The sequence below is a fragment of the Octopus sinensis genome, linkage group LG4 (assembly GCF_006345805.1).
Source record: "Octopus sinensis linkage group LG4, ASM634580v1, whole genome shotgun sequence".
In the NCBI taxonomy this organism is placed as follows: domain Eukaryota; kingdom Metazoa; phylum Mollusca; class Cephalopoda; order Octopoda; family Octopodidae; genus Octopus; species Octopus sinensis.
This window is the reverse complement of record NC_043000.1, coordinates 73,420,786-73,448,263: the sequence shown is the minus strand read 5'-3', so window position 1 is coordinate 73,448,263 and position 27,478 is coordinate 73,420,786. Positions and strand designations below refer to the sequence as shown.

General features: G+C 36.3%; 1 protein-coding gene across 7 annotated transcripts in view; it reads right to left on the bottom strand.

The window, feature by feature from the left end:
• LOC115210414 (cyclin-D-binding Myb-like transcription factor 1) overlaps positions 1–27,478 on the bottom strand; it is a 145,798-nt gene that overhangs the window by 53,895 nt on the left and 64,425 nt on the right. For 5 of the 7 annotated variants that reach the window (XM_036502147.1, XM_036502149.1, XM_036502148.1 and 2 more), the window contains 2 exons: positions 23,524–23,631; positions 8,841–8,884 (listed from right to left, as the gene is read on the bottom strand). In XM_036502147.1, coding sequence (XP_036358040.1) covers positions 8,841–8,884; positions 23,524–23,631 — 152 coding nt within the window. The remainder of the gene's footprint in view (positions 1–8,840; positions 8,885–23,523; positions 23,632–27,478) is intronic. The other 2 variants (XM_029779013.2, XM_036502150.1) reach the window with 2 other exon arrangements.

The following is a 27,478-nucleotide window of genomic DNA, read 5'->3' as shown; positions in this document are numbered from 1 at the left end:
GTATGTGTGTGTGTATCTTGTCATCATTGCTTAATGTTTGTTTTCCATGCTTGCATGGGTTGGACGGTTTCACAGGAATTGGCCAGCTGGGGACCTGTCCAAACTCCAGTTGACTGTTTTGGAAGGGTTTCTACAGCTGGATGCCCTTCCTAATGTCAACCATTTTACATAGTGTGCTGAGTGCTTTTTTATGTAGTACTGCAACCTGCAAAGGAGATGCCTGTAAGTATGGATGACCATGATTTTACTTAGGTTGATGTGACTTCCCAAGGACAAAACTACCACAACTACCAGTCCCTTGTCACTTCCTCAGTGAGGCCCAGTGTCTTAAGATCATTTCTCACTACTTTGTCCCACATCTTCATGGGTCTATCCCTTCCACATATTCCCTCCACAATTAGAGATCAGCACTCCCTTAAGTAGATGTTCTCATCCACATGCATCATATGATGAAACCAGCGCACAATATCTAATACCTCTTATAACCAGTTTTCCTCAAACTCTGTTGTGTGTGCACTCTCACATTACCCATCCAGTGGAGTATGCTAGCTTCATTTCTTTCAACGCTTTGCAAGTCCTCTGTAGTCACAGCCCATGTTTCACTGCCATGTAGCATAGCTGTACATACACAGGCATCATACAATCTGTGTTTCACTCTGAGGGAGTGACCCTTAGTTACCAACAGAGGTAGAAGCTTTCTGAACTTTGCCCAGCCCATTCTTATTTTATCAACTACACTTTCACAACTTCCTCCTCCACTGCTAACTTGGTTACCTAGGTAACAGAAGTTATCTCCTACTTCTAATGACCCCGCCACTGTTGTATATTTGAGGGAGTGTATTGTTTGTGCATTTTTAGTGCTTATTGTATCTACACATTTACCACATACAAAGACTATTTTCTCTTCCTGTAATACTGCTATACCTCTTATATGCCCAAAGCTTGCACTGGGTACAACGCATGGTGTTTTTATCAACATCCTTCTTACATATTGAGCAGAGCCATCTCCCTGAAGGGACTTGTGATTTGTCTGTTTTACTATGTACACAGAGTTTGGTTTTTACTAAATTAACTCTAAATTTCTTCTTTAGGTCAGGTAGTGATTCAGCTATAAAAACAAGGTCATCAGCGTAGAGAAGCTCCAAAGGGCAGCCTGACTTAAATTCCTCTGTTATTGCCTGGAAGACTATGATAAACAAGTGTGGGGTTGAGAACCAATTACTAGTGGACTCCTACCTGTACACTAATTGCTATACTCATTGCCAACTTCACATTACTGACAGCATCCTTGTACATGGATTGTACAACTCATTGGGTATGATTCCCTTGTGGACAACCTGATTAACTATATGAGTAACTAGGCAATATCTCACTCTGTCAGATATTTTAAGCATCTCAGCAGTGATTCTTAATGGGCCAGGGTCTTTTCCTGTCTTTACATCCTTAATTGCTTTATCTACCAAACTACTGTTGATTTGGATAGTAGGTTACTCAGTTGATTTAACACTAGGCAGACTCTCCTCTCATTCATTCTCTACATTTAACAGCCTTTCATAGTGATATTTCCAAGCCTCTTTCTTTGCAGAATCACTGACTGCAAATGAACCATCATCCATGTGGACACACTTCTCTCCTTTGACATCATGATTTTCTCACTCACTGTCTTGCAATCCAAAACACCTCAGGTCTTTGGTCTTCATGTTGCAGAACATTGGTAAACTTCTCTTCTGCTTCTCTCCTGGCTAAAATACCTGTCTCCTAGCCTCCCTTTTGGCTATCTGTTATAGTTCCCAGCTACCACCACTCTTCCAGTCCTTTCAGGCCTATTTCTTATCTCTAATGGCCCTGTCAACCACACTGTGTGTGTATACAGAGAATGCTCCTGTTTCCTCCGAGAGAAAAGAAAGAGAAGCAATAAATGAATTGCTTTCCTGTTCTTTTTGAGGGAGTGGCAAAGAAAAAGGCGATGAGAAACAGTTTTTTCTCTGCTTGCTTTCAGTCATCCTAAGTAAGATGGTTCTATACTCTCTTCAAGAAGGGAATGTCAAAAAGATAGACAAAACTATTGACTAGAGATGTAAAGAGAGAGAAAAGCAAGGTAAAGCAGATATTTTATGGCTTTCCAGTAGACAGGGTGTGACCTACTGCCCTGTGTAGTAGAGATCAAAGGGTTGCTTATTCAAAAGACTTAAAGCTGTTTTCATGGTTAGATAGATTTAGACTAGATATGGGTGTTTAGTTAATTTGCAAGTTTGTTTTATTGCTAATTTTCTAAAATTATTTAGTACTGAAGAGCATATTATTTTATTTTTTATCTTTTACTTGTTTCAGTCATTAGACTGTGGCTATGCTGAGATACTGCCTTGAAGAATTTTTAGTTGAATGAATCAACCCAGATTTTTTTTTAAGCCTGGTACTTATTCTATTGATCTCTTGTGCTGAACTGCTAACTTACAGGAACATAAACATACCATGACTAGTTGCCAAGTGGTAACAGGCAATAAATAGAGACACAAAGACACACACACATATATATAAGATGGCTTCTTACAGTTTCTGTCTACCAATCCACTCACAAGACTTTGGTCAGCCAGAAACTATAGTAAAAGACACTTGCCTAAGCAAACTTCTTACTACCATGGGTTAAAAAGATTTAACCCATGGAGAATACTCTTGATCCCTTCTTACGACCTGAATTCAATCAGATGACCCCCAGCAATTTTTTATCAACTAGTTCACACTTGGAGCAAAAAGAAGCAACTGGAAAAATATGTTTTTGAGATTAAAAAGTAAAGTTTTTCATTTAATTATGCATACCAATACTTTAAAATTGAAATTTAAATATTTAATATTTTAAAAAGGCTACATAAAAAAGTAAACACCTAAATTTTTTTGTTAGAATAAAACTTCAATTCATTTATAAAGATAATATCCCAGTAACATTTTCATGCTTTCATCCACCACCAGGTTGTGAAAAGAGTCAATTAGCTCAGTTTCTTCTCTACTTAACCAAACTTTGCAAACAAGAAGCTGTGCAGACAAGAAATATTATCATTCTCAGAAAAGAGAAGCCAAAGTTTGAAATGAAAGTCAAAATCAAGGGATGTTATAATTATTTTGATTCCAGTATGAATGAATGACTTCCCATGTCTATTATTTTGTCAATATAAGAACATATTAACATACTGTGATTTTCACAATTTCATTACAGCTTTGACAAAACACATGAATTTCAGAACTATCTGAATTCTGTAACTGCTCTGAAAACTTTGGCTGACAATGAATTGAGACACCAATCAATCACTGAAAAGCAGCTTCAGTTCAGTTTCATAACAGATCAGTCAAGAAAAATCATGATATATTGGAAAGGTTAATTCATTGTATTGAAATTTTTGTCTGTCAAGAATCAAACAATAAGCTATATGTGAAGCAGTAGCAGAAGACAATAATTGTTTAAGACTGCATTTTCACAAAGAAAAATGCGAATGGCACATTTTCTGATCTGAAAATGAGATCATTTAATTGTATAGATGCTACAAGTGAAGGTGAAATTAAGGTAATGATATAAAAAAAAAAAAAAGATTTACTACTGTTGTTTGATGAGACTACAGACCTTCAAATGAAATCTCAATTGTTGCACATTTTGCAATTTGTTGATGAGAAGAAAAAGCTCAAGAAAGCTTTTGGGGATATATTAATATCAGTAAAGACAGAAAAGCAGCATCATTGACAAAGGTTCAAAATTTTGTTAATGAATTTGACTGTGGCCAAAAATACAAATTTATGATGGAGTGAGCATGATGGCTGGGCATGATGAATGGAGTCCAAGTAAGAATAAAGGAGATTTTTGGTGCGAACATCATATATGTACATTATGTAAATTTCAATCAGCTTCAAGTATTCGTGAATATTGAAATTTCTTCCAAACATTAAAAGGACTTACAACTTTTTTCTCAAAGTTGACAGCTTGAATGGCGCTACTGGAATAAATCATTGGAAGGTAATTTCCAAATTTACCTAAGACTCATTGGAATCATGTATCTCTACAAGTATCCATTTTGTCTGACAAAATTACTGTATTTTTGGGGGGTATTTTCAAACATATTAGAAAGTCCAGATTATTGGAGTGCTTCAGAATTAGCACAGGCAAGAGGATTCACTGCAATCCTGGAAGATTTTGAGTTTTTTGTGGCATTTGAAACCATATTGAGTGGCTTAGAGATTCTGTTTTCAATTCTTCAAAAAGTTTGCATAATATTTTGAGGCGCATTTGAGAGGTTGAGAACTTCAAAAAACAATTGGTTGATATTGTCACATTTGGTGTAATTGTTGTATTAATCATAGGGGAGGATGAACATGAATGCATACATAAATTATCAAGTGCTCACTGGTTGAAAGACAAGGGTATATAGTGATAAACTTAACTGTGATTGCTAAGCCATTAGTTATCTAGTTGAAACTTTGTCCTTGCTTTGCTTGGCAAGAGCCTAGTTGTGTTCTTTTCAAATACTATGAGAAACCTGGTTGATTTCTAGTGCTAAACTGCTTAACTGAAGAAAAAGGTGTGAATCAAAGGACATGAGATGTTGTTCTAACTGGTAGTTTGATCTCATGCAAACTGTTTGGTTGGGAAAAAATGGTTTAAAATCACGGGGGACAACAGCTTCATGTACCTGAAAAGAAGGCTCACATTTGGCAGAATTCATAAACAAACAATAGCCTTCAATTCAACGTGCATACACTAGACTATCATATTTTTGCACTATATCATCACTACCTTACATACAAATTTATGTTACATACATATAAGAGGGATGACCACGAAGTGAACATCCATTATGCTAGAGGTAGACCCCATATGGTCTGACCACTAAAAAAGGATTGTCCTCAATAAAAATTACATAAATGTCTGCAATTCATCAGTGTGATCATCTTAACAAAATATAATTTGCAGAACTATACACAAGATGTCCGCATAAGATTGAACATGCATATAGTTCTACCAATTACATTTGGGGTTATATTTCAAAAGTCTTCATTTTGGTGTGCCAAAATACCAGAAATAATTCTGCAGAAAAATACATCTAAATTATGCAAAAATGAAAATAACACTGTCATCTCAGTTTAATAGATATATTTACCAAAACTACATAAAAATATCTTGAAATACTAAAGAGTAAATTTATTCAATAAAATCACCATTGGCTTCAACCATGGCCTCCAGGTGATTTTGGAATCTCCTGCAACTCTTTTGGATGGTCTCCTTCTTTAAGTTGGTGAATGCTGCCATAATCCTTGCCATCAGTTCATCTTTGGTGTTGCAAGGAGTTTTGTTGGTCTCTCACTCAACTGCACCCTACACATAATAATCAAGGGGGTTGCAGTCTGGGGAGTTAAGTGGCCAGATGTTAGGGGTGATGTGGTCGCAGAAATTGTCTAACAGCCATGACTAGGTTCTTCTGCTTGTGTGACATGGTGCAGAGTCCTGTTACCAGACATAGGGTCTTCAGCAGTGACCCTCTTGACCCAGGGCAGCACTACCTCCTCCAGGCACTTGATGTAGGCCTCCGTATTGAGTCTGAGGCTGTGTGGGAAGTTGAATGGAAGCATAACGTCACCATCACTAGTGATCACTCCAAATACCATGATATTGACTAGATACTTGATCTTTATCACTCTTGGTACATGTCCTCAGATTGACACCCAAACACTCTAAAATGTTCGTACTGGAGCTTCCAGCACAAATGCCAAGCAGTACAGCATATCGTTTCCAAATTTCTGGCTGAGTGAGACATGTCATGGTGCTGTTTTTCTCACAGATGGTGCCCAATTGACCCTATTATACTGTGTAATCGACAAAATCAAAAACAAACAATGTGCATACATGAAATTAAAACGGTGACAATTTACCCATTACATCCCGTATATATATATAAATTTTGAATTCTATGTCATGTTGCCCACTGAAAACTTTATTGTGAAGAGATAAAATATGAGTGGTTATAGAGGCTTTATAGTGGTTTTTGCCTGCTATTTCTAAACATGTAAAGGATTTTGCAACACTCTCCATTATAATTGTGATTTATTCATAATTATATGTACTTCTTTTATGAAATTTTTTGATTACATATTTGGCTATTGATATATTCATAAATAATTATGAACCGTTTATGATATAGGAGCCAGCCTACGTATGCATACCTTCCCTTCTTGGGACACAAAACTCTACTTGTGAAGACGTGTTGAGGCAAGTGAGGATCAGAATCGAAATCGATCAATGGAAATTGCGGATGTGTTACCAGTGCCGGTGGCATGTCGAAACTCTACTTGTGAAGACCCGTTGAGGCAAGTGAGGATCAGAATCGAAATCGATCAATGGAAATTGATCAATGGAAATTGCAGATGTGTTACCAGTGCCGGTGGCATGTAAGAGAACTTTCCGTTTCGCGACCGTTGCCAGCACCGCCCCGTTTCGTGTCCGTTGCCAGCCTCGCCTGGCCCTCGTGCCGGTGGCACATAAAAAGCACCATCCGTTCGTGGCCGTTTGCCAGCTCTGTCTGGCACCAGTGCGGGTGGCACGTAAAAAGCACCCACTACACTCACGGAGTGGTTGGCGTTAGGAAGGGCATCCAGCCGTAGAAACACTGCCAGATTTGACTGGGCCTGATGAAGCCTTCTGGCTTCACAGACCCCAGTAGAACCGTCCAACCCATGCTAGCATGGAAAACGGACGCTAAACGATGATGATGATGATGATGAATGTATTTTTACATTTCTCTTTAATCATTTAATTTTTCACTCATATCCAGTGTTATTGCTGTGGCTCGATTTACCAACCTTTTCTTATAAATGCTGGAATTCAGAATTTGAATGTGTAGATAGAGGTTGACACATTATTCTTGCTGGCCGGGACACATGTAAGCCCCAAGCTATGTTCTTTGTGTTAATTTGTATCTACAGGAATGTTCTGAAAAGATGAGTGGAACCGTTTTAATTCCTAACTTCAAAATTCAATAGAGAATTATCCTTTTATTTAAGCTTTGAATTTTATGCCATGTTGCCCACTGACAGCTTTATTGTGAAGAGATAAAATATGAGTGGTTATAGAGGCTTTATAGCAGTTTTGACTGCTATTTCTAGACATGTAAGGGATTTTTGCAATCCTCTCCATTATAATTGTAATTTATTCAAAATTATACAATTCTTTTATGAAATTTTTTGATTACATGTTTGGCCATTGATATATTCGTAAATAATTATGAATTGTTTATGATATATCCTTCGTAATTTATTTTTCCATTCCTCTTTAATTATATATATATATATATATATATATATATATATATACAAAATAAGAAAATGGAGAAATACACCTTAATCAATAATCAACTACCAGATGATACCCATTCACATAATGTGTGGTAGTTGATCATTGATTAAGGTGTATTTCTCCATTTTCTTATTTTGTATTATGAATTTGTGGTAAAACATTTTACCTTTGCCCATATAATACAATAAATGAATTAATTGCATCGCAATTCTTAACATTTATGTATTAACTTTGTTGGGTGCTTTACTGGCAGTATATTGGATATTTGTTATCCCATGGTGGGTTGCACTCACAACCCCTATCTCAATTTATATATATATATATATATATATATATATATATCCACTTCATAGATGCTGTCTCAGGCAATGCACTCTACTTGAGCAAACCAATAGCATGTGAGAGCAGTTTGGTAGAAGGAAACTGAACATTGTTGTATGTGTTTATATATATATATATATATATATATGTATGTCACTGAATGCATATTCCTTTCATGTTAACATGTATTGATTATAAACATAAATGTTGCCCACTATTCATACAAATGATGTTTATTTGCAGACCTCTGCAAAAATATGCCTGGAGTATTGGTTGTCTGATAGACTAAGGAATTATTACCTTGTTTGGAAATGGATAAGGATTGATGCCAAGAAGGGTATCTGGTTTTAGAAAATTCAGCCTTAGTGATGCCTCAACTGACCCATGCAAATATTGAAAAGTAGACATTAAAATGATGATGATGATGGATTTTCATTACTTTTTCCAATGTGAATTTAACTGTTTGATCAAGTGAATTACCTACTAAATAAATTAGAATGCAAGTAGCTGAGCAGATCATAAATATGTATCTTTAACATAATCCTTAGGCAGAATCAGTATGCTTCTTAGGAGCACTCCGTCGGTTACGACGATGAGGGTCCCAGCTGATACGATCAACGGAACAGCTTGCTCGTGGAATTAACATGCAAGTGACTGAGCAATCCACAGACACGAGTACCCTTAACGTAGTTCTCAGGGAGATTCAGCGTGACACAGAGTGTGACCAGGCCGGCCCTTTGAAATACAGGTACAACTCATTTTTGCCAGCTGAGTGGACTGGAGCAACGTGAAATAAAGTGTCTTGCTCAAGGACACAACGCGTCGCCGGGAATCGAACTCACGACCTTACAATCGTCAGTCGAATGCCCTAACCACTAAGCCACGCGTCTTCACTATCAGTATGCTATAGTGCATGATAAAGTTATACAATTGAATTATAGTACATCTAATTTGATCGGCTTCCACACAGCTTTCATCTCCTCAATTTCTCTCATAAGCCTGGGCTGACACAGCCTAGGGCAAAAAAAGAAAAATTTCCATTTGCCATGTAATAAGATTGAATCTGGGATTTCTTGAATGCAAAGCAAACTTGAAAAAATTCACTGCATGCAGAGACATACATATTTATAGACACACATTATTATATTTACAAAATTGAAATTAAGAAATAAAGTTAGATTATACGAACCATAGTAATTTCGGCAGCTTTTTGATCCACTGGAGCACTGGGTTCTTTGAAAAGTAGAAAATGTAATTAGCAATCAAATTCATGACAGAGCTTGTTACAGAGTAAAACTCTCCCTCTCTCTCTCTGTAAAACAAAGTTATTTTATTCCACACAGGTACAAATGTACAAAAAGAAGTTGAAAATGCACTGGGACATTTTGTGACATTTTTGTTCCTTGTGTAGTGAGCATACATAGAAAACAAAGTTATTTTATTCCACATGTGTAGAAATAGATCTAAGCTCTTGATTGTATCCAACAAAATCAACCAGATACAGATCTACACTAAATCTCTTGAAGTAGGAATTAAAAAAATGAAGAGGCAGTGGTTATCCAAATCCAAAACCAGTTATGTAAAACAGTAATGCTCCAGAAACCAGAACAAACTCTCAAAATAAAACAAGAACACAACGTCAATCTGCAATGACAACTATTTACAATAAAAAACACTCTTAAGCATATATGGAACCAAAACCTCACAGCCCACAAATTTGCCTTTTGTGGGCTGAGAGGTTTAGGCTCATATAAGCAGAAATATATGAAAAGTAGCTCAATACAGCACTGACCATTCTCCCCACCAAACTACAAATAAAACATGTCCTTAATAAACCTGAACAGCAAAAATTTTGAGAAAAGATGGCTCATGATAAATTGCAAATGGAAACTCAACTATTATGATTAAGAACAAATTCCAATGAAGAAAATTCAAGATGCACAAATGCAAAGAGAAATTTCGAAAGCATCTGAAGATCTACTCCAAGAAAACACTATTAAACTTTTGAGAGAAAAATGCCAAAATGCAGAATTAACATCACTTCAATGTTGGGAGAAAAAGGTTCTTTGGTACTCCAATAATGAATCTTAATTAAAAAACGAGTACTCTACTGACAACCATTCCTGAAGAAAAGTTAAAATTCACAAATCCCATTCACAATCAACTACTAAAGTACTTAAAAGTGGAAATTTTATCCACCAAATCCATACAGACAATTCCAGAACTCCAACTAAAAAAATCAAAGTTCTCCCACCGGCTAAACTGAACCCTTTCCAGAACTGAAGACTACAACATACACAATAGATAAAAAAACAACAACTTAAAAAACAAATATAGAAAGAAACAACTATAATCCAGACCAACAAATGTACAAAGACAATATAAAAGAGCACATAACAGAGAAAATATCAATGGATACATAAGACAAATTTAAAAAAAGATAGATTTTTTAGACCCAGCCAAAAGAATTCTCATGGTGTTGGTGTGTTTATGTCCCTGTTATCTAGCAGTCCGGCAATGACACTGATAGAATAAGTACCAGGCTTTAGAAAAAAAATTCTGAGGTCGATTTGTTCGACTAAAACTCAAGGTGGTGCCCCAGCATGGCTGCAGTCTAATGACTGAAACTAGTAAAAGATAACCGAAATACAGAATTTTAGAATTATAGATAGGGAAATACACACACACACACAAATATATACACAATATAGTATAACATTTATAGGTTTCCTTCGTCCCTAGATCTCTACAATATAGGGTATTGGGAAAACTGCACCAAAACAATTTTGGGAGAGATGCACATACTCTCAGGAGCGGCTGTGTGGTAAGTAGCTTGCTTACCAACCACATGGCTCCGGGTTCAGTCCCACTGCGTGGCATCTTGGGCAAGTGTCTTCTACTATAGCCTCGGGCCGACCAGAGCCTTGTGAGTGGATTTGGTAGACGGAAACTGAAAGAAGCCCGTCGTATATATGTATATGTATATATATATATATGTGTGTGTGTCTGTTTGTCCCCCCCAACATCGCTTGACAACCGATGCTGGTGTGTTTATGTCCCCGTAACTTTGCGGTTCGGCATAAGAGACCGATAAGAATAAGTACTAGGCTTCCAAAGAATAAGTCCTGGGGTCGATTTGCTCGACTAAAGGCGGTGCTCCAGCATGGCCGCAGTCAAATGACTGAAACAAATAAAAGAGTAAAAGAGTAAAAGAGTATACCCAAAGGTCCAAACTGCAGATCAGAAACCAAAAATAATTAACCTATCCAAAAAAAAACCTTTCAGTACAAGAAATTAATATTCTTTCAAAAGGTCTAAAATTTACACCACAATACCCTAACTACAATGAAATACAGAATGATATTTCATAATTTTGTAGAAAATTGTGCCTAACAGAGGAATTATTTGATAAAGAAAACAGTACAAATCAAATGTAAGAAAGAAAGGCAATAACAAGCCTATGAAAGGTAAGAATAAAGTATTAGATAAATTTTGTGATTTAATATCCGTCTTCCCCTACTACACTCTAAAATCAAATCCAATACCAGTTGAACTCAAAAACCAAAATGACATTATAATTAAGGAAGCAGATGAGGGAAGTGCTGTAATTATTATGGATGGTGAACACAACAAAAGTGCTATATTATCTCTACTACAAGATATTACTAATTATGAAAAGTAAACAAGTACTAAAGATCAAAGACAATGACAAAACTGAAAACACTCATTCACTGATACCAAAAAGGTTTAATGAACAATGAATGTGACAACCTAACTCATTCTGAATGCAAAACTAGCTACTTCTACAGTCTGCCCCAAATTCACAAGAACCAGACCATTAAGTAAAAAATACAACAACCCACTGACCTTAAACTTAGACCAATTGTAGTAGGTCTAAACTGTGAAACACAGAGACTCAGCAATTTTTTTTAGATATATTATTGAAACCTATTCTAAAATACATACTGAATCTTGTAAGGGATGACCTGAACCTGTTAAACCAACTTCCCTAAAGCCATCAACAAAGATACCTGTAGTACATCAAAGATTTACTACATCATTTGATGTAGTAAATCTTTATAACATGATCCCACATAAAATGGACAAGAGGCAATTGGTTTCTGGCTATAAAACTTCCATCATGAAATCCCAGATAGAACTGAAAAAAGTTTCATCCTTGCAAACAACATTCTTGACTTTCATGGCAATATTTACAAACAAATATCTTGGAATGCGACAGGTACAAAAGTTGCTCCAATTTATGCGAATCTAGTCATGGAACATATGGAGGTCCAGATATATGAACAATCTAAATTAAAATATGGCTTAGACTTCCATAAATATTTACTAGAAAACTGGAAACGTTACTATGGGTGCACACATTTGACTGGCTTATTGATTTCAAACACCGAATTAACATCATAAACCACAGTATTAATTTCACCATGGAATACAGTAAAACTCAGCTCCAAGACAGATAAAAACATTGAAATAGATATTTATTACAAACCAGCAGATTCTAAACAATACCTGTTGTTCTCCTAAGGCCATCCCAAACACAAGACTAATATCTCACTTAATGTAGTAAGAAGAATCTGTACAATCGTTTCAAACTGAAACTCAATAAAAGAGTCCAGTAATTAAAACAAATACTACTTGAAATAAAATATCTGTCAATGTTAATAGACAACAGAACAGATGCGATCATCCTTGGCAAATCAAATTGTATCCAAAACAGATTTGAGCCATGTTTTCTCTATAAAAACAAGAGAATTTTTGAACTCCAATCAGAAGCAAGACAGTTACAGCATAGGTCCAAGTCTTTCTATCTCAACTTTTGAAAATCAGAAAAATCTGTGAAACTGGCTAAGTCTTTAAAAATTGAAAACCAAAAAATCTAAATGAATCCAAGTGTATTTTCAACTTGCTTTTTTTAAATATGTAAGCCCAAAGAAAATGAAATACAATGCAAAAGTTAAAACCATCAACTTGCATTATTTTTTCTAAGTTGCATTGTTTTGGCTTTGTCATCATCATCATTTAATGTCTGTTTTCCATGCTTGTATGGGTTGGACAGAGCTGCCTAAGCTCCAGTTGTCTGTTTTGGTATGGTTTCTACAACTGGATGCCCTTCTGGATGTCAACCATTTTACAGAGTGCACTGGGTGTTGTATATGTGACATTGGCACAAGTGCTTTTACATGGTCATGAAATGGTTCTTTCCTATGTGGAACTGATACAAGTGCTTTTATGTGGCACCAACACCTGCAAGCCAAGGACATCTCGGCTGATAGGACATGCCTGTATCTATAGATGGCAACGATTTTACTTAGTTATATGCATCTTTTTAAGCACAGTAAATCTCCAGAAGTCTTGATCCCTTGTCATCTCAGTAAGGACTAGCGTCTGAAGACATTACTTCATCCCACATCTTCTATGGGTCTACCCCTTCCACAGGTTCCGTCCACAATTAAAGATAGGCACTTCTTTATGCAGCTCTCCTCACCCATATCCATCACATTACCATACCAGTGCAGTCTTCTTTCTTGCATACTACAACTGATACCTCTTATACCCAATTTTTCTCTTACATCAGTTATACTCTGTCATATGCACACACTAACATTACCGTTCTAGCAGAGCATGCTGGCTTCATTTCTTTCAAACCACTGCATGTCCTCAGTAGTCACAGCCCATGTCTCACTACTATACATCATGGTTGTTTGTACACAGGCATCATACAATCTGCCTTTCACTATGGAGAGGCCTTTTGCTACCAGCTCTCTGAAATTTACCTAGCCTGTTCTTATTCTAGGAACTATACTTTCAGAGCTTCCTCCTCCACTGTTAACAAGGTCTCCTAGGTAACAGAAGCTATCCACTACTTCTAATGATCCCCCAGGCATTTGAGGGAGTCTATTTTCTGCACATTCCTAGTGTTTATTATACCAGCTCATCTGCCACACACAGACAACTTTCTTTGTAAATCTTCTGATACTACTGCATTTTATAACTTGCACCTGGTACACTGTATGGAGTATAGAGTTTCTACCAACACTTTTTCTACATATCAAGCAGGGCAATCACCCTGAAAATATACAGGAAAAAACGTTTAGGAGTTGGTTATAGATTTATTTATTAAATTTTTTTACCAACACTGTTGTACATAGGGTAAATATGTTTGAAAGGTATGGTTTCTTTGGTATGTCTATTCCTAAACAATACTTATTTTAGTGCTGTTGATACTGCTGGATTGAATGGTACTGCCCAGGTGTTAAAACCATAATGATATCCATGGGACAGTTGATGATGGAGCTGTGTTGGATTGCTGGTATGGCTGTTTTTATATGTGGAATAGTATTATAACACATCCTTTTGATATATAATATATATATATATATATATATATGTTTGTTTGTTTCAGTCACTTGACAGCAGCCATGCTGGAGCACTGCCTTTAGCCGAGCAAATCGACCACAGGACTTATTCTTTTGTACACCTGGTACTTATTCTATCATTCTCTTTTGCCGAACTGCTACATTATGGGGATGTAAACACACCAGCATCGGTTGTCAAGTGATGTTGGCAGGGGGGGGACAAACACAGACATACAAACACACACACACATATATTTCTTTATTGCCCACAAGGGGCCAAACATAGAGTGTATAAACAAGGACAGACAAAAGTCGATTACATCGACCCCAGTGCGTAACTGGTACTTTATCTATCGACCATGAAAGGATGAAAGGCAAAGTCGACCTCGGCGGAATTTGAACTCAGAACGTAACGACAGACGAAATACCGCTAAGCATTTCGCCCGGCGCGCTAACGTGTCTGCCAGTTCACACACACACATATACGACGGGCTTCTTTCAGTTTCTGTCAACCAAATCCACTCACAAGGCTTTGGTCAGCCCGAGGTTATAGTAGAAGACACTTGCCCAAGGTGCCACACATTGGACTGAACCCAGAACCATGTGGTTGGTAAGCAAGCTGCTTACCACACAGCCATTCCTGTACTTGACAAATTCAGGTATTTAAAAGAATATGCACTGGTAGGTTTGGATAAACCTGTGGTCACCACCTATAGTCAATTAAATATCCAGTAGGATATTCAGGTTGTGCACACAGAGAAAACCACTCTGACACCATGTCACCTTCTTTATCTCCCTTTTTAGTTACTCACACCATGTCTGCAGAGCAGGTGTGTCCCTCCTCTAAAGCAAAACATCTATTTCTGTCCCTATCATTCTCTAGCCTCTTAACTCCTGGCATAAAGCCACCTTCCTCTCTACTACATCCTCACTCAGTCAAAGTGTTTTTTTAATTTATTTTTGTCTTGTGAGTTACTTGGTGACTTCACTAGTATCATGCCATGAAAAATGCACCTAGTAGCTCTGTAAAGTGATTAGCATTCGAAGGGGCATCAAGCCATAGATGACATTGGAGCCTGATACAGTCCTCCAGCTCAGCAGATCCTGTTGAACTGTCCACTCCAATCCAGCATGGAAATGGACATTAAATGCTGATGGTGATACATATGTGTGTGTGTGTATTCCTGTTAAATCCACCTGATCAACCTTTCGCCATGATCCCCACACTCAAGCTCCCCTCCATTACTCCTGCCTCTTTATTACTAATAGTCACTCATCTGTTACACTTGTACTGCTGTTCTACCAGCCAGTTCATTCTCTACCAGGTCACTGTTATTGCCACCTTTATCACACTATAAGCACTCATACTTCTAGAGTCCCGCTTTAGCCTTCTTTCTCACAAATCATCCACCCACCCCCCTTCTCCCTCACTTGCACTGTCCTCTCCACATTCACATTCTGCCTATCTTTCCCTTATTGTCCTCTCTGCACTCACCCACTATCTTCTACTCTCTACCTCATCAAACCCCCTTCCCCCTCCTCTGGTCAACCCCACACCTTGCCTTCCTTTACAGACTCAGGATTCTCACCATCCTAGTCTATTTCTCCCTTCCTGCCCTGCCCTCCTTTCCCTCATACCTTCTATGAGTAGTTACCCTCACAATAAAAAACCACTCCCCTTTCCAGACTGCCCTTCATTTATCTCAATAACTCTAACACCTTCCCTTTCCCCTGTTCCCCACCATACAGCCTCTCTCAATTGACCTCTGCTCAGCTGCTCTATTGCTCTCCAATACCACCCTATCACAACCTTAAATCTGTTCTCCTCTTCTTTATGCATCCTCATCCATCTGACCAGAACCATCACACCCTCTCTCTTCTATTCTCCCATAGTTAGTCTTGCAAGTTAGAGGGTGGTCTACACTAGTATTGGTGCCATGTAAAAATTAGTACACACTGAAAGGTGACTGGTATCAGCAGGTAAAATATTTAAACGTAATTTCTACTGTACTTTTTCTTGGAGAGCATCCAAAAAGAAACATTTTGATACCTCATTTGTGAAATTTGGAAGAATATTTTAAGAAATATGACAATTTGAATGGTCAGTGAAATGGCTGAAATTTTCTTAATTTGTTGTAAATGAATAAGTCATTATATTTGTGATGTCATATCTTTGAAACTGAGGTGATAATCAGCTTCAAATTACACAAATTAACAGTGACCTAGTAGTTGCCTAATTTTTTTCAGGTTCTTGGAAAGAACAATCTTTTATTTTGGCAATATTTAAAATATTTATGCAAAGCCTATTTTGTTAAGTGTAACAAATGGTCGAATGAAATTATTACAGCTATTGCAAGCATTGTGATCCGTTATCTTTAGGGGGCTCAGTTTTGATACACTGGTATGGGGTTTAAACTGAATCTTCTCCAAGTTTGGAGCCTTACCATAAATTTAATAAGTATCCTTGGAAAACTCTGTGGAAGGGCTGACAAACAATTTGACCACACAAAATCCCATTTTTTGGTACATCATTTTCATGGCAAAATACCCATTTTCCTTGGAAAATTATATATCCTTTGAGAGTTCTGGATGTGAGCTTTGTTGTCAGAGTTTTAATGAAAATCTGACACTTACCAAAGATGTTAGGGTCCTTCAAACACCCTGGTATTTCCACCCATTCACAAAGTTTATCCTGCATTTTTTTCATTGCCCTTGATCTAGTTAATGTGCTTGAGAGCTATAACTCAAGTTGTGTTGATAATCATATATACAGGTAGAGGATTCCTTTAGATTTATTTTTATATAAATCTTGATGGTGGTAAGTCAGATAATCGTTATGAAATATAAAAGTGAAAATCAGCACTTACTTGTGAAAATGAAAACATTATGACAAAAATATCTGACTGTATTAAAAAATCAGGGAAAAAATATTGAGTGGCTGGGTGGTAAGTAGTTTGCTTACCAACCACATGGTTCCAGGTTCAGTCCCACCATGTGGCACTGTGGGTGTCTTCTATTATAGCCTCGAGCCGACCAAAGCCTTGTGAGTGGATGTGGAAGACAGAAACTGAAAGAAGCCTGTTGTGTGTGTATATATATATATAAAGTTAATCCAAACAGGAAACACAAAAAAACACAACAACGCGAGGACGTGGAACAAATATAGTATTATTGGACGCTCAGGAAAGAAGGAAAGAAGGAGAGTTTAACGTTTCAAGCGGAGCTCTTCGTCGGAAACATAGGAGAAGGAAAGATCCAGAGAAGGGAAGACAGAGGAAAAAAAATTGCCAACGGTACACACGAGGTCACATTTTGAAAAATGTATATATATAAGTGTGTATATATTTGTATGTCTGTGTTTGTCCCCCCAACATTGCTTGACAACCAATGCTGGTATGTTGATGTCCCCGTAACTTAGCAGTTCGGCAAAAGAGACCGATAGAATAAGTACTAGGCTTACAAAGAATAAGTCCTGGAGTTGATTTGTTCAACTAAAGGCAATGCTCCAGCATGGCCACAGTCAAATGACTGAAACGAATAAAAGAATAGGACTTTAATAGCCTACAAAATAATATCCACTGCACAATATAATTTTTATTGACAAAAATAGAGCAACATTTCTCTAAGAAATAAGAAATTCACTTGTACAAGAATATGCACGAGGTAAAATTCTTACGTTGCTTGGCAGAAAGCGATAGGGAATAAACAACATTATCAAGACAATGATTACATGCTAATTTTGAACTCTAAAAGCCCTATTTAACTCAATTTAGTACAAATTCTTGCAGAAATGTGTTTACTTACCAATTAATTTGTCCATTTCTTGAAATTCTGGATCAAAATTGATATTTGAATCCTTGAATTTGTCTTCAATATCACTTCTTACTGAGAGGGAATCCGTCAGTTTAACAAGTAGCATTAATATATGTTAATCACATACAAAAATTGTCAGTATATCACCTACTTTGTGTTTTTTCGCCATACCTCGGCCAGAAGCGGCAATGTCGATGATGATTTAGCAAGAAATTTTTCCTTCTTATGGTAAAAGAATCTTTTCTAAGAGAAAATTAACGATAAAATTTTCACTTCTACTTTTCATAACAATTATCTGGCCTACCCCCATCAAGTTTTATATCAAATTGAAGCTAAAGCATTCATCTACATGTGGATAAAATTTTTAACAAAACTTGTATTACGGTGCTCTAGTGCACTGAACTAGAGAGAAGGCTACCATTCAGCAGATAAAAAAGGGGATGGAACAAACTTTGAAAAGGTGTGAAAATACCAGGATGTTTCAGGAATCCTGGCATGATATGTAACAGTTGGATTTTAATTAAAACTAAATAAGAAAGTTCACATCCAAAGCTTTCAAATGATATATAATTTTCCATGGAAAAAATTTGTTGTGACACGAAAATGATAAAGCAAAAAATGTTTTCTAATGTTCAAACTGTGCTTGTCTCCAATGTACAGTGCTCTATAGTGATATCTAGTATAAGGAAAGTCGTCCAGTCATAGAAAACATGCTAAAACAGATAATGGAGCATGACACAGGTCTTTGGCTGACTAGATCCAGTTAAAAAAATCCAATTCCTGCCAGCAAGGAAAATGGCAGTTAAATCATGATGATCATGGTGATTTTACACGCACATACACACACATACTTTCCTCATCACCTTGTACACTGAAGATCCACTCTGATGCCCTATCACTTACATATATCACTTTCCAACTCCATCCTACAGCCTCTCTTCCAAATTGTGAGTAATCATATAACTCTGCTAGAGGGAGAAATCTGTTTAGCTCAGGCCCTTCTTCCATACCTCACTCCTCTCTACTCTCCTAATTTGAAGTACCCCTTGCATAAAGTTCATAAAGACTATAGAACTACTGAAGTTCATAGTCTTTATAAACTTTACGCTGGTCTTATGGGATTCAATTATATATAGATATATATATAGAGAGAGAGTGGTTGTATAATGTCAACATAACGTGACAATCCCGTAAAGGGAATAACACCACCGCTATTTAGTCCTAGGAAGCATTGACGCTTCCTGTCGGCTTTGACACATTTCCTGTGTCCTTATATTTGCGATGGGGAGGCAAGCACCCCCACCTGCTAGGACTAGCAACCTGAAGACATGCATGTTTCTGGGTCCTGCCCGTCATCAGTCCAGGGTAGCCTGTCCTGCTAGTTGAGATACCTGCCAAGCCTTTGCAAAATATATATATTTACAGTGAAATCTATTCACTGGTCACCGTAATTAGAAATATTGTTTTTCTAAAATGTATCAAAGCCGACAGGAAGCATCGATGCTTCCTAGGGCTAAATAGCGGTGGTGTAATTCCCTTTACGGGATTGTCACATTATGTTGACATTATACAACCACTCTATTGCTCCACCACCACTCATGTCTCTTTGAGACATTTAGAAATTCAATATATGTATATATATATGAGGATAATTTTATAATTTCGTTAAACTTAAGAATAAAAAATAGGATTGCAGATGGAAGTGCTTAGGTAACAGTGAGATGAAGGAAAAAATAAACTGAAAGGTATAATGAATAAACGCACCAATTGCTCAAGACAACTTTATATCAATCTCATATTATCAAAAATTGAACATAAATATATATATTCTTTTCTACTCTAGGCACAAGGCCCGGAATTTTGGGGGAGGGGCCAGTTGATTAGATTGACCCCAGTACGCAACTGGTACTTAATTTATCAACACCGAAAGGATGAAAGGCAAAGTCAACCTCAGTGGAATTTGAACTCAGATTGTAAAGACAGGTGAAATACCGCAAAGCATTTCACCCAGCGTGCTAACGTTTCTGTCAGCTCACTGCCTTGAACATAAATATATATTAAAACACTAAGGCATCCAATGGTAAAGCCCAATAGTATAAAATATTCATATATATATATGAATAAAAGGTGATAAAACCTAAAAGAATAATATGAGTGAAGTCGAATGAAGGAAAATATATGGATTAAATTAATGCATAATAAAGTGACTAAAAATTTAAGGAAATGAAACTAAAATGATATAAATATAAAAATAAAGGGCAAAGTGGTAACCAGAAAAGAGGCCATTCAAATCCATCTCTATGATCGTTTCAAAAGATGTTGCCTCACTTCGTCAATGTAAAATCCATTAAGAAAATCCAAAGGCAATGATCTTTTCTTCAGGAGAAAATTTACAAGTCTCACATTTCTGGTCGTCAAACAATTCTAAAATGGTGTTGTAGGGAGGTAAAAAATATAGTGTCAATGACAAAGTAATCAGTGAGGATTAGTCCATTGTCAATTTCAAAAATCAATGATTAAATTAAAAGAAAGAATTTGCTGCAGGTCCTACTCAACTTCAATTCATGATCAAGGTTCAGATGGTCTTCTGAAACATCTCATTTTACGTTTATTTTTTTTATTTTTGTATATACTCAAAAAAGTTGAGAAAAACCTATGATTGCAAAAAAATTATTAAGGAGTTTTGCCCCAAAACATTTAACCCTTTCGTTACCAAACTGCCCGAAAAAAATTTTGGTTAATGTGACCAAACCGCCCGAATTTACCTATTCATATTTAAATGAGAATATCAGAGCAAATCTCTTTAGTACATTCGTGAAAATACGTATTATACTTCATAAAGAGTTCAACTACAGTTTTGTACAAAAATTGAAGTATAATTTTAATTCCGTGAATTTTGGGAGATTTTTTTCCGAAATTTGTTCCTATTGTGTTTTCAAAATTTGTAATTCTGACAAAAAATGGATACGAATTTCATTATATCAAGCAGCGAGTCAGAATTTGAAGGATTTTCTACTGAAGACCTTCATAAATCTAACTCTATGACTGAAAAAAGAAAGCATGTGGTATTTGATAATGAATCTGTTTCATTTTCCAAAAGTGAAAACAGTGAATCCGAGAGCTCCGACAGCGATAAAGAAAATGAATTGGCACCTGAATGGAGTGAAAATTTAAAAACTGTTTCTTTCGGTGATTTTTCTGAAGAAACTGGACCAAGCCACAGACTTTCCCAGAAGAGTAAAGCCTTAGACTATTTCTTTTTACTTTTTCGAATGAGCCTATTTGAAATCATTACGGCGGAAACGAACCGTTACGCTAAATGTAAACAAAACGAAAGAAAGGATAGTTAGTGGTTTCCCATAACCTTAAATGAAATTAAGACTATTTTGCCATAAATATTATTATGGGTATCAGAAAGTTACCCAGAATAACAAATTCTATCGTAAAATTTTGTTGTATACCCAATTAGCTAATAACCCATTTTCTATAGCGATGTTTGAACAAAATTTTAATAATTTTATATTTTGTTGAATTTACCTGTATCTACCTGCAATTAGAGTCACTTTGTGACAAAAATTATAGTATAGAATTGGTTGAGAACATTTCATTAAATTATCTTCCAAAATTCACGTTAATATATTGATAAATAAAAAAGTTATAGTTGTTTAATGAAACCAGACTAAATTTATGATTATGTTAGAAATTAATTGAAACACATAAGGTCAGAAATATAGTAACGAAAGGGTTAAGAATCAAGTACAATTCTCTTAAGCATAACCTACATCTGCTTAAATTAGCATTAAAGTTTGTGTGTGTGTATGTGTGTGTGGACTGACCATTCAATAATGTAGCTCCTATTCCTCATCTTCAAATCATGAATATAGGATGCCAATATAGTAGAATTGGAGTAGTTGGCATTTCAAAATGAGCTCATGTGGGCCCTATATCTCCTTTTAAAATCAGTGGTGCTCCTGATATACTCACTAAACAAATTATTCTCTCCTGTAACTACACATTTATAAACTATGTTTTTTCTTAAGCAGAGCTTTGCGGTATTTCATCTGTCTTTACGATCTGAGTTCAAATTCCACCAAAATTGACTTTACATTTGGGGTTCTGAAATTACAACTAAATTTCAGGGTCCCATCAATCCCTGTATATTTAACGGGGTCCATTTTTTTCTCCTGCATAATCATTCCTAAGCGCTGAATCGTCAATGCCTGTAGGTAGTGAAGAGTGCAATAATCCATCATTGTGCCCTGGATTATTAACTATATTATTGGCATGCAATATATATTTGAATATTGGATCTTCACGTATATCACATAAAACTATGAATAACAGTATGTAAATATTGGGTTGCAAAACCATTTTGGACAGAAAAAGTCAAAGGTCACCCATGGGAGACGAACCATCATCTATTGAAAAGGATTTTTCAACCTATATTTATATGCTATTATTTATATCCTTATGCATTTGGAGATCCAATATTAAGAAAAAACAAACAATAATTTCACATTCTCTTGAAAGTTTGATATTCCTATGATGTCAACAATGTGTGTGTGCATGCGTGTGTGTATGTGGACATTAAGCAATCTATTATATTAAACAGGTAAGTGTAAGATTTTAACACACTGTTTATACCATATATGAGGACTGATTAATAAGTATCTGGACTGTTGCCACAGTAATGAAGCTAAATCATGCAGACTGAAGCTGCTTGGTAATATTAATCTTGAATTTTGCTGTTTTAACATTCTAGCTCACTTCCATTGTTTACAGCAGTGCTTTGAAGGAAGGTGTGTAGCATGTGATCATTGCATTGACCATGACAGAGAAAGTTGTCATAGTGATACCTGCTCAGAGGCAGTAGCAGAAAGTGTTTGGAGAGGAGTGTATGAGCCATACACAAGTGTACGAGTGGTTCAGACATTTCTAAGATGGCCCCCAAAATGTCGATATTGACAAATGTTCTAGGAGACACACAACTAGCTGAACTGAGAAAAACATTGCAGATGTGCCTGCAACTGTGAGGGGAAATTGTCTGGTTAAATCACTATCAGTTGAATCTGTTGAATCACTATCAGAGGATGTGCAGATTAGTTATGGTTCAGTTCTGTCCATTATTGCTGAAGATTTGGGTATGAGACATGTGTCTGCAAAGTTTGTGTCAAAACTGCTTTCAGCTGACCAAAAAGACATTTGGGTTTCAGTTGCACAAGATCTCCTTGATTGTGTTGAGAATGATAAAAACTTACTGTAAACTTTGTGAAGGCCTCTGAGCAGGTATTGTCAATATTTGATGCAGATTCTCTGCTCGACTTTCTGTCATGGTTAATGCGATGATCACACACTATACACCTTCTTTCCAAGTACTCAAGTACTGCTGTAAACAGCAGAAGCTAGCTAGACCATTAAAACTTAGTGCACATGCACAGCAGGATTCAAGGTCAATCTTTGCCAAGCAGCTTCACTCTTTGTGCTTTAGCTTTGTTACTATAGCAACAGTCCGGATACTTATTGATCAGACCAAATACATATGAATATAACACAAGATAGGTTTGACATAAAAATAGTTTTTTTCTTTTAATCAAGGGAAATACTTTATGATTTAATTAAATATGTCATTGTATTTCTTCTATAATATTCATTTTAAAAAAATGTGAGGTTTCTTTCACCTACCGCTAATAGTAAAAATATAGGTTTGTCCATCCTCTCCTGAGAGCCTTATCCTTTTAGATCCAGGTTCTGTTGGAGTATCTTCTTCAAGAATACCAACTCCAAGAGCTGCTGAAATCAGCAGAAGTAAATATATGAATAAATTACAACTTCACAGAATGTAGAACAACAGTTATAGAAGAAAGTTAAATAGAAGCAGAAGTAATATGAAAGCATATAAACAGATATTTTTATGAACAGAAAAGTTATAAATAATTTAAATAAATATACACAGGCATGATTGTGAGTTAAGAAGTTTATTTCGCAAGCACATGGTTTCTGAGTTCAACCTAGGGCAACTGGAATTCATTCATACATTGTGTGAAATTTCGTTGACAGAATCTGCATACTGCATGTGTGTGTGTGTATACCATAAAAAAACCCATGTAATTTGTGCACCTGTGTAATTTACGCAGGTGATTTACAGGATAAAAATTGTTAAAAAAAGTTTCTACTCTTGTAAAATTTACACCCACAACTTTTCAAAACTGCTGATATGGCCAGGGGAAAAAGGTTTACAATTTACTTGTATTTAGCATAATTTCACTTACTTATGATTAGATTTTATTAAATTTTCATTAAATAAAAATAATTTCTTATTTACATTTGCCCTCATTTTGTTTGTTGTTAACACAATGTTTCGGCTGATATACCCCACCAGCCTTCATCTGAAGCTCAATAACCATCTATTAAGCAACAACTATCCCAAAAATATACTATTCACCCCAATTATGAAGAAAAGAGGAGATAAAACCAATAAACTATCCACAGTCTGTCTACCTTATGTGAAAGGCCTCTCTGAAAAGATACAAAAGATATGCAGCCCATATGACACCAGGACAGTATTCAACAGTAATACAACACTTTGCAAATATCTCTGAGTAAAACCAACAATAGAAGAGAATATGACCAAAGACTGCATGTACTCCATCCCATGCAGCTGTGGTAGGTTATACAAAAGCAAAACATGCCGCCCCATCAAAATAATGGTAGACGAATCAACATATGAGAATTGTTAATCTATTCTACTTCATAAGTCATGAGCTTGTATCTAATACAGTGCATCTCCCTTATTCTCTATCTATTTATCTATCTATCTATCTGTCCGCGCGCACACACACAGAAGGATTAGCTGAAAAGCTAATAAGCTGACCAAGATATTCTCATGGAATGTGACCAAATGAGGTCTATTTTGCAATATAGTTGCCCTTGCTGTCAACACGACTCTTCCATCGGTGTTGTAGTGCTTGGATCCCATTGGTGAAAAAGTTTTCCTCTTGTTGGTCAAAAATGTCATCAATAGTGGATATGATGTCATCATCACTACAATACTACTTCCCAAACAAGTGATTTTTTCATGTTGGGGAACAGATAGTGAGATGGGGCCAAATTAGGAGAATAGGAAGGATGATCAACTACTTTGAAGCCAGTCTTGCACAGCAGCCATTGAAACCAAAGACTTGTGTACTGGAGCATTGTACTGATGAAACAAGTCATCTTTTGACAGATTTCCTGGGTGTTTGCACTTAATAGTGTTTCATAACTGCTTCAGCAAGTTGGCATAACACTCTCCATCAGTGGTGTGACCCTTTTGAAGATAGTCAATAAACACAATGTGTTTTACATCTTAAAACACTGAAGCCATCACCTTTCCTGCAAATGAAACAACCATGACCTCCTATGTAGATGGTGAGGAGGTGTGTTTCCACTGCATAGACTGTCACTTTGTTTCTGGCTCAAAGTGATGAAGCCAACACTTATCCTGGATTTGGAAACGTTCAAAGAAACTAACCGGATCTAACTCAAACAATGTCAGATTTTCCCATGATGAGATCAGACTGATGCAATTTTGATCAGGTGTCAGATGTGGCACCCACTAAGCAGAAACCTTTGACATGCCAACATCCTAGTACAGAATATTCTCAACTCTCATGGGATATACTAATAGCATAAACTGATTTATAGCCAATCGCCCCTCATCCATCACCATGTGGTGAACATGATGTTTTCTTCTGTGGTGGTAGTTGCAGGACATCCAATTAGATTTCTTGGAAAAAGGATCGATTGTATACGAAACAAGGACAGAAAAACGGACGATGCCACAGGAATATAAATACAAAAAACAATAGTAGTAATAACAGGACAAAAACATGCTTCGTATACATTCAATCCTTTTTCCAAGAAATCTAATGCTCGTAGCTTAGTTTTTCCTTGGAGCTGGCCAGATCAGAGCGATCTCAAGATTAATCAGCCGAAATTGTGGGGATGATCTGGTTCTTGACTGAAGATTAGAGTCTATTTGAGTGCTTTGCGTTCTTGTCCCATTTTGTATTTTTATATATATTTTTTACACATATATTATTGCAGCGTAACGTACACCTTGATTTCTTATATATCATCATCATCGTTTAGCATCCGCTTTCCATGCCAGCATGGGTTGGACGGTTCAACTGGGGTCTGGGAAGCCAGAATGCTGTACCAGTTCCAGTCTGATCTGGCACTGTTTCTATGAATGGATGCCCTTCCTAACGCCAACCACTCCGTGAGTGTAGTGCGTGCTTTTTATGTGCCAGACGAGGCTGGCAAACGGATGGTGCTTTTTACGTGCCACCAGCACAGGGCCAGGCAAGGCTGTCAACGGTCACGAACGGATGGTGCTTTTTACGTGCCACCGGCACGGGGGCCAGGCGGGACTATATATATATCGTATACATATATATATATATAAACGGTAAAGACCCCCTTCGGTCATGAGTGACCATGGGTTTGCACCTAGAGAGTTACCCTCTGAGGCACAAGTCTGGGCAAGGTTGTTTTTATGGAAGACCAGTAGTCGCCCATGCATTCCGGCCTCCCCTCTCCACGCCACCAGTGTTATCCAAGGGAAAGACAAAGGTCGATACAGCTTGGCACCTGTGACGTCGCAACTCATTTCTACAGCTGAGTGAACTGGAGCAACGTGAAATAAAGTGTCTTGCTCAAGAACACAGCACGCAGCCCGGTCCGGGATTCGAACTTACAACCTCACGATCGTAAGCTTGACGCTCTAACCACTGAGCCATGCGCCATGCGCCTATATTATATGTGTATATGATATATATATATATATACATATGTATATATATCATATACATATATATATATAATTAATCAATATAGGGTGGCAAAAAAATTTTGTAGAATTTTTTTGCCACCAGCGGCCTAGTGGGAAAAAATTAAATAGTCATAGGCCATTTTTAAGTTCAACATCAACAATCAAGGAACGGCCATAATAGGCCATATATATATATATATATTATATATATTAATATATATATATATATATATATATCATATACATATATAATATATATATATATATATATATAGGTTATATATATTATACATATATATATCCATCTATCATATAATATAATATATATATATATAATATATCTATACATATATAATATATATATATATATATATATATATATGTATATATATCATATACATATATCTATATATATATATATATCATATATAATATATATATATATATATCATATACATATATATATATATATATATATTATATATATATTCATATACATATAAAATATATATATATATATATGTATATATATCATATACATATATATATATATTATATCATATACATATAATATATATATATATATGGAAATGTGCAGAGTCCAACTTCTCCCACGTTCCAGGGAGACAAACTAGAAGTAGTATAGCTTCCGCTACCTAGGAGACCAAGTCCAGTAGCGGGGGTGGGTGTGCTGAAAGTGTAACTGCTCTAGAGTAAGAATAGCCTGGGCAAAGTTTAGAGAGCTCTTACCCCTGCTGGTGACAAAAGAGTAAAAGGCAGACTATATGATGCGTGTGTACGTACAGCCATGCTACATGGTAGTGA